This window comes from Linepithema humile, chromosome 2 (genome assembly GCF_040581485.1).
Source record: "Linepithema humile isolate Giens D197 chromosome 2, Lhum_UNIL_v1.0, whole genome shotgun sequence".
NCBI classification, from domain to species: Eukaryota; Metazoa; Arthropoda; class Insecta; order Hymenoptera; family Formicidae; genus Linepithema; species Linepithema humile.
In genome coordinates, this window is record NC_090129.1 from 16,557,115 (window position 1) to 16,571,623 (window position 14,509).

General features: G+C 33.5%; 2 protein-coding genes and 1 pseudogene across 2 annotated transcripts; all 3 read right to left on the minus strand.

The window, feature by feature from the left end:
* Positions 1–436: 436 nt before the first annotated feature.
* On the minus strand, positions 437–1,274 carry LOC136998080 (uncharacterized). The gene is made up of 2 exons (XM_067350103.1): positions 1,102–1,274; positions 437–901 (listed from the first exon to the last, which is right to left on the minus strand). Exons 1-2 carry the CDS (start codon positions 1,272–1,274, stop codon positions 439–441), a joined length of 636 nt encoding a protein of 211 aa, XP_067206204.1. The 3' UTR covers positions 437–438.
* A 203-nt stretch (positions 1,275–1,477) lies between these two features.
* On the minus strand, positions 1,478–2,516 carry LOC136998079 (uncharacterized). The gene is made up of 3 exons (XM_067350102.1): positions 2,236–2,516; positions 1,773–2,108; positions 1,478–1,661 (listed from the first exon to the last, which is right to left on the minus strand). Exons 1-3 carry the CDS (start codon positions 2,514–2,516, stop codon positions 1,478–1,480), a joined length of 801 nt encoding a protein of 266 aa, XP_067206203.1.
* Positions 2,517–9,873: 7,357 nt separating this feature from the next.
* On the minus strand, positions 9,874–13,895 carry LOC136997704 (uncharacterized; annotated as a pseudogene).
* Between the last annotated feature and the right edge of the window lie 614 nt (positions 13,896–14,509).

The following is a 14,509-nucleotide window of genomic DNA, read 5'->3' on the forward strand; positions in this document are numbered from 1 at the left end:
ATTAAACACTACAAATTTACAGTAAACATTAAAAATTTTTAAACATTATTTTTTATTAAAGTAACAAAAATGATATAATTTTAATATAATGATATCGCTATTAATATAAAGTGTAATAATTTTAATAATATATAATATAAGTAATAATTTTGATGGTATTTTAAATAAGAAAAATTTTGAATAAGTTGTAAACAAGCTTTCTTAAAAATTTTTAGATGCTGTAAATATAAATTAAAAAGTTTTCTTATTGTTAGTTTTTCTAAATTCGTAGATATAGTTAAAATAGTCTTTTTTACATCTTTATAACCTTATGCAATTTTAAAATCCTGACACGGTACACTGGTTTACGAGTCAAATTTTAACGTCGCTGTCTCGGAGACTTTCAACCTGTAAAAGTTTGTTAAAAATTACAAGGTTCAAAATAAATATTGCAAAATTTTATCGAAATTCTTTATTTATTTTTAAAAGAATTTGTTGCTCAATAGTATCGTCATACAAATGTCCGCGTTGTGGTGTTAACACGGAGCCGCCAACGCTAAACATACGTTCTACTGATGCACTGCTAGGAAGTGCTGTATTATATTTAACGAAAAGTTTTTTAATTTTTGGATAATCGTTTAACATTTCTTCTACCTTACAACTTTTAGATTTTAGAAACCGTTGCAACTCTTCTTCTTCAGATTCACCCTCTGTCATTCTTTGTTGCTCACAAATAAAAAAATCTTCGTGATCATCGGATTTTCCAGTTTTTGGAGAATTTTCGGTTGATCGAATTCCTAATAAATCTTCCAAGTAGCTTTCAGCAAGTTTTTTCTTCTCCCCAGTTAACCAATTTAACTTGAATTTGGGGTGTAGACAACTTGCGATTATTAATTCTTTTTTTTCAAATGTTGTAAGGAATCTGAAATGAAATATAACTATATATACTATATATAAATATAAATATACTAAATCAAGCGACATTGTTTTTTTTCTACTAAAATTAATACTTTTAAACCAATATTTCAAAATAAAAAAATATTTTGTTAATTAAATCTTTATTTAAAATAAAACATATCAACATTATTACAAATTAACATATGTATTAGATTAATGCATCACCTCTTATTTAAACCTTGCTGAATAGCTAAAACCAATGAATGACAATTTATAAGGTTAGATTTACTGAGATTTTCCAATTTTTGTTGCAATGTACTTAGAACTGGCAATAAGTATCCCATATACATTCCTGTATCGCTTTGTAAAACGTCCAATGCACGTGCTAAAGGTTCCATTACCTAATCCAAATCAAGAAAATTATAGATGATTAAATTAATTAGAGAATAAAGAATTAGATAATATATAGAAATACAGGGTGGGCCACTTTAATGTCTCCACTTAAATATCTTTTTCATTACGCTTTTTACAAAACTAAAATAGATCAAACAAAATTTTCCTAGATAGAAACATTTCGAAGAAACCATAATATTTTTGTGGTTCACTGTGTATAAGTTTTATTAAATTCTATGCTGCAGTTTACTTGACAATATTCTTCCAGAAATTTGATTTCATGATCGGTCAATCTTTGCAAATCGCAATAATCCCAACATTTATTTATTTTTTCAGTATCATTTTTTAAAAGCACTACCAGCTGAAGCACGGAATCAAAAGTAGAATTCCACCTATTGAAGTAAAAAATAAATAGATTTATAGAAATAATAGTTTTTATTATTCCAAAAAAAATCGATATTTACACACAAATATAAGTAAAAATATAGTAAAAAATTGTTTACCTTGTAATAACAGGAGTCTTTAAATAAACACCACAATATTCTTTAATTTTATCCGCTACTTGTGTTGATTGATTTTGTTTACTCCATAATTTTGATAATTTGGCAAATATTATTCTATACTTTTTTTTGTATAAAGCATCGTTGCCTAAAGGTTTTTCAGTATCTTTCACCGCAATGAGATTTAACGTGTGACTAACACATCTATGATGTGGTGGAAGAATGATCAAATCTGCTGCATTTGTATCTTCTATATCGGCCAAAATTAATAAATTATATAGATTGTAAAATTCTATGGCATCAGAATCCTCATCATCATTTTCAGCTCTTTCGAAAACTCTAAACAATTAATAAATTTTGTTTATAAATTAAAACATTTTAATATAAAAAATATATTTGCAATATAGAAAAAACTTTATAAAGTATCATAAAACTTCTAGTAGAATATTATAAAACTTTGGATTACCGAAATGCTTTAACGAAATTCGATCCGTTATCGGTTGTCGTGCAGCCATCACCGGACGGAACTCTACGGCTACCCGAGAGGCGGCTTACATTGAGTGGACGTCTTCGGCGTCTTCGGCGTTGTTGGGCTGAGTCCTCGATATCGTCCTCGCGCACTTGCGGCACACCGAACAGTGGCTCTTCTCGGCTCTGTACGTAGGTCCTTCCAAATCCGCGTCGCCTTCCTGCGCATCCTGCCGATTTTCCAAAAAGGGGGGCCTCTGAGAACCGCCCACAGTTCATCCAGGGCGCCCCCCCCTGCCTTCTGTGGTTTCCTCAAATCCTTCGGCCGACAATGTGTTGACGAGTCGATGTTCCCGGAAGAGACTGGTTAGGCTGGCCGGGCCATACTCCGGTCCTTCCGGGTGCAGTATCTTCGGAGTCCTCGAAGCCGTCTGCAGCCGGGCGAGGTCCGCTGCTGCGCTTCTTTGATTTTGTGGCTAAAACCAAAGCGGAGTTAGATAGGGCTTGGATGGCGGAGGCGACGGAATCGCGGTACCTGATCTTTTGCTGTGGGGTCACTAACGCGTGACACCCGTCGATGATCCCCCGGCGTCCGGTCTCCATGGCGATGCTGCATCTTCGCCCTGAGGCACAAAACACGCAACGCCGCCCGCACGGGGTCTCGCCTTACAAGTTAAAAAACGATATTAACGGTACAAAGGGACTGACATAAAAAAACAACGCGTATCGATTGTGGAGTCTCGCGGGTTGCTCTCTCCACGCGAGGAGCAACACCAGGACCTTTGCTCCCTCGGCCGGGCTATCGTCCTTGTGACGGCGCTCGAAAAGCGTCACGTCACAACTGTCATACTTTTTTCTATACCTACTATTTTGAGTTGCATGTTTACAAATGTTTCGAGGTATTGTTTGGATTCCTTGCAAGTCTAGAAATTTATTATAAAAAATTATACAAAAAATATTTTTATGTCTTTTTAGTCTTTATATTATTTATTTTTTTTATATATTTAATTTTGTTATATATTATATATATACATATATATATATATATATATATATATATATAATAATATTGTAATTAATATTTTTTGTTGTTATCATATAATTAATATTGTTAATATTGTGCTTTATTCTATACATTATTCTATAATTTATTTTGATGTTTTAGATTACAATTCCAATTTCAACACAAAAAAAAATAAAGATATTGTATAATAGCATAAATGTAATAGTAAATACTTCAAATATGAAAATAATATTTTAACTTCTAAAAAGACATACACATATACATTTGGATTTGGTATATTTGGATTTTTGGTTAGATTGGATTTTTGGTAAGATTGGAAGGTATGTATGATTTGGTACATTTGGATTTGGTATATTTGGATTTTTTCACAAAAATAAATTTTTTATTAAATAAATAAATAATACTTACATTTAAGTGTTTCTTTAAATTTGCCGCAGAGCTTTTATTTACATGAATAATCTTTCCACCAATGCAAAATTTACACGCAAAAGCGTAATTTTTTTCGTTGCTGAGATTCGGTCGAAAATCGAAAACTTTGGAATATGCTGGCCATGGCACTTCACATTCCACATTTTCTTTTGAAGATTGAGATGTATTCGCTTCTTCCATTGTTAATTTCCACTTTTCACTTATTTCTTCATAATGCCGACGAACCGAAATTACGCGAGCTCGTGCTTATACGGCACGCGGTTCTGCGATTAACCCAAATAAGGTGTGGGAAATCGAAACGAGAAAGAAATATATTAAGATAACTTGCATCAAGATGAATAAAACAACAATATTGTCCTACAATATCGTCCGATATCACATCGAATCCAATTAACCGATTAATTTATTCGCGAAAACTGTAACGCTGCTCACTGTTCACTGCTGTCTGCTGTCGTTGTTCTCTCTGACTGTGTACCGAAATCGACTGCCGATATGCCAATACTAAAAATCTATAATATACGTGACGTGAATTAAAGATTTCCAGTACAGACAACTGGCAGTGAATTTCGGAACGCAGCCTACGTTCTCTCTCTCTCTCTCTCTCTCTCTCTTTCTCTCTCTCTCTCTCTCTCTCTCTCTCTCTCTGCCACGCTTTGCGTACGTATGTATATACGGGTCTCACACCCAATGAAATAAAATTATACCGAGTAAATTTGAAAAATGTAACGATAAAAGTAACTGTTAAATTCGTCACTCGTTACCGAAAAATGTAACTAAGTTACTTTTTTCGTTACAAAAAAAATTTGTAACGCCGTTACCGTTACAGTTACCAAAAAAAAGTAATTGTAACGGTAACGGCGTTACAAGTAACGCGTTACTTCCCAACCCTGATTGCAAAGCTCGTGAAGCGAAAGCTTGCGATACTAATTGGTATTTTTCCGAAAATTTTTCGAAAAACACATATTTCCGGATCGGTATCTCCAAAACTCTGATTTCGCGAGTTCTGCCGGTTTGCTTCACACAAATCGCAAACATGCGCAAAAGCTAATCAGCTATTGCCACTACAAATCAGACGACTTTTGGCCAATTACACAGGCCTGCGAAATTAACCACTTCAGTGGTAGACTTTTCTGAAGAGTTTGTGCCAAAAGTGGTAAGAGTCAAAAGTTAAAATATAGAAAAACGGTGAAACACGGGTTCAAAGTTTTCGAAAAAGCTACTTTTCGGAATGGGTGTGGATCGTCTCCCTGGGAGGAGGCAGGGATAGAATAAGAGTGGAAAATATTAAATGGCACTATGGGTCGAGTGGGGACTCATTTGAAAGGGCTTTCCAAGACGAGAACAATGATTTTTGAAAATGTTTACTACGACCTTTCAATCAAAAGTGTTGTGTGTCGAAAGACCACAACGTAATAATTATAGGTTGATTAGGCAATAACAATAATAAACATTTAGAAGGCCATTAATCGAGCCCACTTCTCGAGAATCCTGTGACAAAAGTTATTTAATTATTAAGAGGATGCTGGAGTGGCAGCCAAACTCCGACGCGAAAGCGCCATCATTTCGATGGTACTAAAAATGAAATGACATTATCGGCGTAGCCTACGCCGCGTAGGTCCGTGTGTACGCATTTGTTTGTAGTGGTAACTCACTACACTGACGTGTGGTCTGTGTACGTGTGATCGGATAGATTGTAAACAAACGATGCTTGCGCTTGTTTCCTCGACTGAAATTTTGTCGCAAGGCTGCAATATAATGTCCGAGAAGACATAGGCGTATACAAGGTGCCAAATAAATATGAACAAATATGACAAAATAATAAATGATAAATATACATATGATACTATATATATATCACTGAAGAAAAACGTCATACACTTTTCTTATTTTTATTTTTATGTAATAAATACAAAATAACTAATTAATCAATTAGTTAATATATACATATACACATATATTGAATAAATAGTTATTTTTATTTTGTATTTTATATGATAATGATTGAAATAATGAGAGTATATATCATTTCAGTCATTATATAAAATATAAAATAAAGATAACTATATTCAATATGTATATGTATGTATTGAATAATTAATTAAGTTATTTATTTATTTTGTATTAATTACATAAGAATAAAAATAGGGAAAGCATATAATATTTTTTTCCAATTAAATATATAGTATTATATATACATTTTTCAAATAAAATATCTTATCATATCTAATTTATATCTATTAGACACCTTGTACAAGTCTATTTCGTCTCGTATGTACATCATACAGGCATACGATAAAATTTCAACTGCGTGAAAAAAGGTGAAATGACTTTATAAATTATCCGATAAAACATTAACAGACCACACATGTAGTAAATTACTAACTAAAAGAAATACGTATTTCTTAAAATCTACAAACTTACGATAGATCGCCTGTGACAATATTTCTTACAATTTGCCAGCTCACGAATAAATCGTCTTTGGCTCTCTTTTTTCTAAACTATCAGTTGACGTTAGATCGCCTCCGACTATATTTATTAAAAATTGTCAGCTCACGGTAGATCGCTTCTGACAATATTTCTTACAATTTGCCAACTCTCGAATAAATCGTCTTTGGCTCTCTTTTTTCTGAACTGTCAGCTGACGTTAGATCATCTCCGACTATATTTATTAAAAATTGTCAGCTCACGGTAGATCGCCTCTGACAATATTTTTTACAATTTGCCAGCTCTCGAATAAATCGTCTTTGGCTCACTTTTTTCTAAACTGTCAGCTGACGTTAGATCGCCTCCGACTATATTTATTAAAAATTGTCAACTCACGGTAGATTGCCTCTGACTTTTCTATTTCTACATCGCCAGCACACGTTATATCGCCTCTGGCTTTTCTAATTCTACATCGCCAGAATATGCTAGATCGCCTCTGGCTTTTCTATTTCTACATTGCCAGCACACGTTAGATCGCCTCTAACTTTTCTAATTCTACATCGCCAGCACACGTTAGATCGCCTCTGGCTTTTCAATTTCTACATCGCCAGCCCATGATAGACCGCCTCTGGTTTTTCTAATTCTACGTCGCCAGGATACGTTAGATCGCCTCTGGCTTTTCTATTTCTACATCACCAGCACACGTTAGATCGCCTCTGGCTTATCTTATTCTTTATTGTAAAATACTTTTACATCATGTGCTTTTACGTCATGTGCTTTATATATATATTATGTATATTATGTACTCCATATTATCTATATTCATATAAAAATATATATATAAGAAATTAACACCGTTTTGTATACTGTTTTTACAAGAAATGTATATGATATATGCCACATTTTTTATTTCTAAAGCATAAAATATAAAGATATTTTTAATTTCTTGTGTCTATCATTTGTAAAAAAATCTTGATAAAAGAAACAACATTAATTTTGCGACTTGCAATAATCTGTTTCAATATATGCTTCCTTTAAATATTTAAAATTAGCCTTATTTTATGCCTTATTTCTGTTACAGTAGAAAAGAAACATTATGTCTTATAACAGAGAGAAATGACAAAATATAATATTGTCTAAAGTACAGTCCAATAAAAACTGTTAAAATTAAACAATATATATAATAACATATATAATAATATATATTATAACATATTTCTTTTCTACTGTGATAGAAATAAATTTTATATTTTGATGTGTATTTTAGATACCAAAGTAAACGCATAAAATAAGGCTAATTGTAAATATTTAAAAGAAGTATATATTGAAACAGATTATTGCAAATCACAAAATTAATGTTGTTTCTTTTATCAAGATTTTTTTACAAATGATACATACAAAAAACTAAAAATACCTTTATATTTCATGTTTTATAAATAAGTTATATGACATATCCCATACAGAACATAATTTGTATTATATATCTAATAGATATTCTCGGAAGATATTAGAGATATCCATAAATATATAGGAAACAGCCATTAGATATGCTTTAAATATCCAAATGTCCGCAATACGAGTTTTCATAAATATCCACTGGATATGTAGATTAATGTCCATTGAACATATATATCAGTATCCTATGGATATTTATGTGGATATCCATTGCATATATGTTAATATTTAATGGATTTCTTTGTAGATATCCAATCTATATTATATACATGTCCATATATATATATATATATTGCGACGACTTTTCCGTCGGGCAGAAGTAGACCCGCCGGTAAGCGTATCAAACCTCGTTGCTCTATGCAATGGATGTTAGTGATTACTTCAATATTTAAAGTTGGGCGCCAGGCGCGGATTAACGCGCCGCACGAACAAATTACGTTAAAACAATGATTTTCTTTAACGAGCAACGGCGATAAGCGCGACTAGCCCACTCTACAAATGGCAGAGGGGCGAGGTTCTTTCGAGACGCGAAATACTGATTTGGAGAGAGGAGTCTGAAATCGGACGGTTATTGAGAACACGTAAATTTCATAACAAATAACATTTAATTATAAATTAGATTAAGTGAGATTGACGCCGGGTGATGGGCGTCTTAACAATCCCGCGAAGTGGAGACATATTTTATCTCAGTGAGAGGCGTTATGATTTCACTGTTCAACTCGCGGAAATCCGCGTACTTCCGTCTCACGCGGTATAATATTCGGCGTACAAATTCAGTAACTTTCATTCGGTGCGGTTGTTACAATTAGCTCTACTTCAATCTTTCTCCATAACGGTTAGCCTACAATACAAACTCTATCTCAGTATTATTCTTACGGTTCTGAATGTAAACGCTCGACCGAAGGCCGAGGCGAAAGATACGCGATAGGCTAACTCCAAAAATTCTAACACTCGGTACAGCAATACACAAATAGACGCGAAATTATCATTCATGAACGAGAGACATTAATTAACGCAAAACGACTGTCGGCTCGGCAGCCCCGAGGGGGATAGCATGGTGGAATCTTATTCTATAGAAGCGGTAGTCAGCGGGGCCCGGCCTAAATCTAACCTCGCACAATATCGCGAGACATTTCGATACTCTTCATACTCTTTCACGAAAACCAGGCGGGTTCTTATTTCCGCGAGGCTCGGGCCGCCTACTGATACCGCTCTTACCGCGAAGTCGAAGTGGTGGCCTTACAAAACGTCGGTACGCCCGTTGTGGTCCTTGAGGTTCCTCTCAGGTTGCCGACTCGCCGAACAGTGACGACAGCGAGGCTCGCTGGATAGCGGTGACATTCCGCGCATCGTCCTGCGCATGTTGATCCTCGCTATCGATTAGCGATTCTTGATCCTTCGATGTTTACTAGATCTCGATGCTCGCGTCGCTCCTCGATACTTCGGCCCTCGGTGACGCTTCTCCGAGGTGACCTCAGTCTCTCTTAGGGCAGCTGCCGTTAACGCCCCTCGCGGCCTTTTCCGTTTACGGATCCGAACCTTCTCTGAATCGGCCGGGAACTGATCAGGTTCCGACCTGATTCTGCTTTGGCTCGTTACGACAGCTTTTTCGGGTACCCACTCTGGTCTTCGGCGTGTGAGAGCGCGCTTCCCTCTCGGGCGTCATCTTTCTCGGGTGCGTCCACCGGCCTCGATATGCTCCAAATCTGCAATTGTATCTACGGTAGCGACTTTGTCTGGAATCTAATTGTTTATTCAAGGATATTTTACTTGACCTTGTTCCGGATCTGTCTACACGCCGTCCGAGCCTCCGTCGTCCTGTCTGCTGAGTCCCTCGCAGGTCCCACGAAGGCTGCTCCACTTTATTCACAATATGGGAGTTGGCCACTCACTACGACTCGCATAATTCGTTACAACGCAAAATCTACGATCTCAAAAAGAGAATTAAGAGGGAGAGGTCGTCGCCCCCCGCGGTGGGGTTTCCGACCTCAAATTTCCCTCCTCGATCGGGCTTTCTCGCCCTTGTGACGGACCTCAAAAATGTCACGTCACAATATATATATATATTGAATATTCTAACAGCACACATGTTCAAAAAACGTCCATAGAAGATCAGTAAGATGTTTTAACATCTTTTAACATGTTTAACATGTTTAACATGTTTTAATTTAACGTGTTAAAAGATGTTAAAACATCTTACTGATCTTTTATAGACGTTTTTTCAAATATATATGCTAGATTAGATTTATACTTTAAAAGGATATAGGTATTGATTATAAATTGGTTTATGAAAACTAGGCACTATTTATTATAAATTTTAAAAATAATAATTGTCATAATAATACACACATATATGCACAATGCGATTATCTTACTAACTTAAAAAAAAATCTTAATTACATTTAAAAAAAATTAAAATACACTTGACTGTGATTTATTAAATGACAATTATTCGATATTATACTTTAGAGCACGCGATCGCTTCGCTACTGTTCATACTACGTCCACATGACGGCGCTTCATCATGTCCATCATCTTGCATGCTAGTCGTTTGTTGAGGGCAAACACCATCATGCTTGGTCTGAAATTGGATAATTATTTGGGTTAATTTATTTAATTATATATATATTTTTTTAAATTTAATTAATTAATTAAATAATATTTGAATTAAAAGCGGTTATTTACTTGAACATGAAGATTGATATGCAAAATATACGCGATCAAGGGAAATAGAGGGTAATTTATTTTAATTTTAACAAGCAAACTGGCAAAAATGTGGAAATCGTGTAATTAAAAAAATGTATTAGGCAAAAATTGTAGGAGGATATGGTGTCATAATCTAGAATTGCTTTTGGATGACATTTATATATTATTTTATTAAAAATTGAGAAATATAAACACTAACCTTTGTTGAATTATTTTGCCGTCGTTTCTCGTTCTCAAACCTGTGTTTTGCGTGTCGAAACCAATCTTTACATTTTGTTTCAAACTCTTTCTCCGTTACATTAGGGAATGTCTTCCTGACAACTTCTGCAAAATAGTTTTCATTAATGTTACATTTTCTGTACTTTCATACTATTTCTATATAATAAAACGCTTGATGTATTCGCGATATCATGAAATTTGTTACAGTAGAGCAGCCATAAAAATATTGTTTTAAAAGTTATTTATAATTATCAAGAATTGAATAGTAATTAATTTATTCACGTGAAAATTTTAACATTCATGGATAATTTAACGTCCAAAAAATAATGTATGATAAAAATATTTTTACTTACTAAACATTAATTTCATTACTTCAAAATGATGAAGTTTCCGTTTTCCTTTTCCTCCCACTCAACTGTAAAAACTGGCTACTTCATTTGTAAAAACATATATAAACATTCTTTTTGACATTTCTTCATAGCTACTTCCACCAATTGTTGCTAATATGTTAAACTGAAATAATTTTCGTATTATTAGAAAAGCATGTATACAACAAATATATAAAATGTATAGTAATTAAATGTATATATATATATATATATATATATATATATATATATATATATATATATATATATACAGGGTGTCTGGCAATAATCGCCCCACCGGTCATATACAGATAGAGGAGGTCAAATCGAGTAGAAAAGTCCTTTACCATTTTTTAATTTTCATAATAAGTACTGAGTAATTAACGAAAAAAGATCGGCGAATCCGCGCGAGTAAAGCGCGCGCAGCGAGAAGGACATCCCACTGCTATGCGATCACTAGGCGCGCGATGAAGCGTTGGGAGGAGCGCTCTACAAATGACAATGGCAACATACGAGCGGCGCGTAACGCTAGATCCTTGTGTCCTAGTGATCGCGTAGCAGTGGGACGTCCTTCTCACCGCGCGCGCTTTATGGCCGGTTTATGCTTCGGTCTTAATCTTAATCTTAAGAGTTGATAACGTAGAATGCCATAAGGGCGTTTATACTTCCCTAGTCTTAATCTTAGTCTTAATCTTAATCTTGGAAAGATCCCATCTTTTAACTTTAGTCCCTAATGTCCTAAGGCCGGGCCAATGAGGTAAGTCTGACGTCCGACGCAGCACGAAACCGCGCAAAATAATGGTTTTCGATCCGTGTATATTTAAAAAATTGTTCCTGATCGTATTCAATATTCAGCATATCTTTCATTAAAGAAAAGAAATGACCAGTTTCGTGTCTTTTTCGATTCAGTGGCCGAACAGCGTATCTCCGTGGTTTTCTTTTATTTTTTTTTTAATTTCTTAATAATACACATGCTGCATAGGCACTTGATAACAAAAGTGCCATTCCAAACATTAAAGTTTTTTGCCGCTGGCGATTCATTTTAACATTCACTATAATTTGCAGCACCGGGATCTATTACAATTTGTGGTTAGGTTAGGTTAGGTTTTGTTACATTTGCACATGCGTAGTCCGAATTTCCAGGGAAGCATAAACGAGTCCTTAAGATTAAGTTAAGACTAAGACTAAGATTAAGATTAAGACCGAAGCATAAACCAGCCATTACTCGCGCGGATTCGCCGATCTTTTTTCGTTAATTACTCAGTACTTATTATGAAAATTAAAAAATGGTAAAGGACTTTTCTACTCGATTTGACCTCCTCTACCTGTATATGACCGGTGGGGCGATTATTGCCAGACACCCTGTATATATTTACATAACTCACCATATGTTCTTTTAATCCTTCTTTGCTTGATGCAAGAATTTTTTGTAAAAATTCGATTTCCTCTATAGTTTTCAGAGGAAAGGACAGTTCACTCAACTTATCATTTGGCGTAGGGCTACGATTTTCTCGTGTCCGATTTGACACATTTAAATTCAACTTAGTTAATATAAGTTGATATTGTTCAGTTAAATGATTGACATCAAATTTTATATCTGCTAACATTCTTTCAATACGTTGAAGATAATCTAATAATAATACAAATATATATAAATAAAGCTACATTAAGAGTTTGTTCGCGTCGCATGTTTCAACTCGCTCCAATACTGCTCCAATACGCTCCAAACTATAGTATACGTAACGTAATACTATAGATTGGAGCATATTGGAGCGAGTAGGAGCATGTTGAAACATGCGACGCGAACAAACCCTAAGATTCGATAAAACATAATTTTTGAAGAACCATTATTTTCGATTAAACAGATAGTTAAAAAATGTTACATTTTCATCTGCATTTCAGAAAATATTAGTTTTTAAAGGAGAAAAAATATATTTCTCGAGATGATATTAACTTCAGATATATTTAAATGCAAAAAATAAAATATTTTTGGCTTTAGTATTCAATAATCGCAAGCATATTCCTTATAAGAATTGTAAATTGATATTTTGTCTAAAAATGAATGCTATCAAATTATGTTCTACTTACTTCTAATTGTAATATATTCATCTTCTTCTTGTACATTTTTCGTATCTAAAAGAGTATATAAAATTATATTATGAATGCATATACATATATTAATAAAATCTTACAACACAGAAGTTATTTAAAATATATGATAATGAATTATGTTTTACTTACTTCTAATTGTAATATATTCATCTTCTTTTTGTGTATTTTTCGTATCTAAAAGAATATATAAAATTGTATTATGAATGTATACATACGTATATTTATGAAATCTTGCAACACAGAAGATTATTTATAATATAAAAGACATATTAATATGTTGATATTAATATTAACATATATGTGATATTATTTATAGTTCTCAGAATCCAAATATTTTTTAAATATGTCAATGCTCAACTATACTATAAGCCACATTGAAATGTTTATACTTTTCTAATGAATATGCAAGCATATACACATATGCATATCTTAAAATACAGGCGTAATAAATATAATTTTAATATTACTTACTTGTATGAATCATAGGCGCTTTCGGATATGGTGGTAAACAAGACTGATAATTGCTACAATCGCTTTCATCATCATCAGTATTACTTTGTTTTCTGGCTCTGACTTTTCTTTTTGTTTTGTCAGTATCTGTATTAACATCCGAAGTCATCTCAGCCTTTTTTAGTTTCTTACATGCTTCACTGTAGGATTCTATCAAAATACAATAGAAATATTCAATAATCTTTAACAATGATGAGTATGACAATATATTGGCTACAATAATTAGAAAATAACTGTTTATACATTGACAGCAGACAAAACGTTTACTTACCATATATACCAAACACTCGTTTAAATGAACATAATAACCAATCATCTTGAGGAATTAGCCGTTTTTTTATCGCTTTATTTATATCTTTATCTCTTTTAAAATTTGGATACCAACATTTCTTTGTATCTTTTTGTATCCAATCATCAGGTACTACTTGTATCCCATCTTCAAATTCTATCAAATAGAATGTATTATTTAGAACAGCCATCTTATAAATATATCACATCTGAAAAATAACACACACAAACGCAATGTAAATACATACCAATAACATATATGAACAAATGTACATACATTATGTATGCAACAATGGTACAAGTACAAATGTATTACTCCAATCAAATTTAACATATTTCATCTTAACAGATGTTAGAGGCCAAGCCGATAAATTTTCACATCGTTCCGATTTATATATTCCCAACAAGGAAGAATTACATGGTTCAGTATATAGATCACTCAAATCGATGAATTTTCGACCAATAATGCAAAGATTATTAGTAGTCATAGTGGCAATATTCTCTATGATGACAATCGAACCATCGTTTAGACCACAACAGTTATTTGGATTATAAATAGATAGACTAAAATCTGCTGTTGAATATGTTGAATATTGAGGACTATTTATTCCAGGAAAGATTGGGCCTGCATTGTGTATTCCATGTACTCCTATTTTTCGATGTTCTTTTTCAAATGATAAGCAATATTCCAATTCCGTTAAACGATTGTGGATTTGTTGTAAGGGACGTTCAGCTTT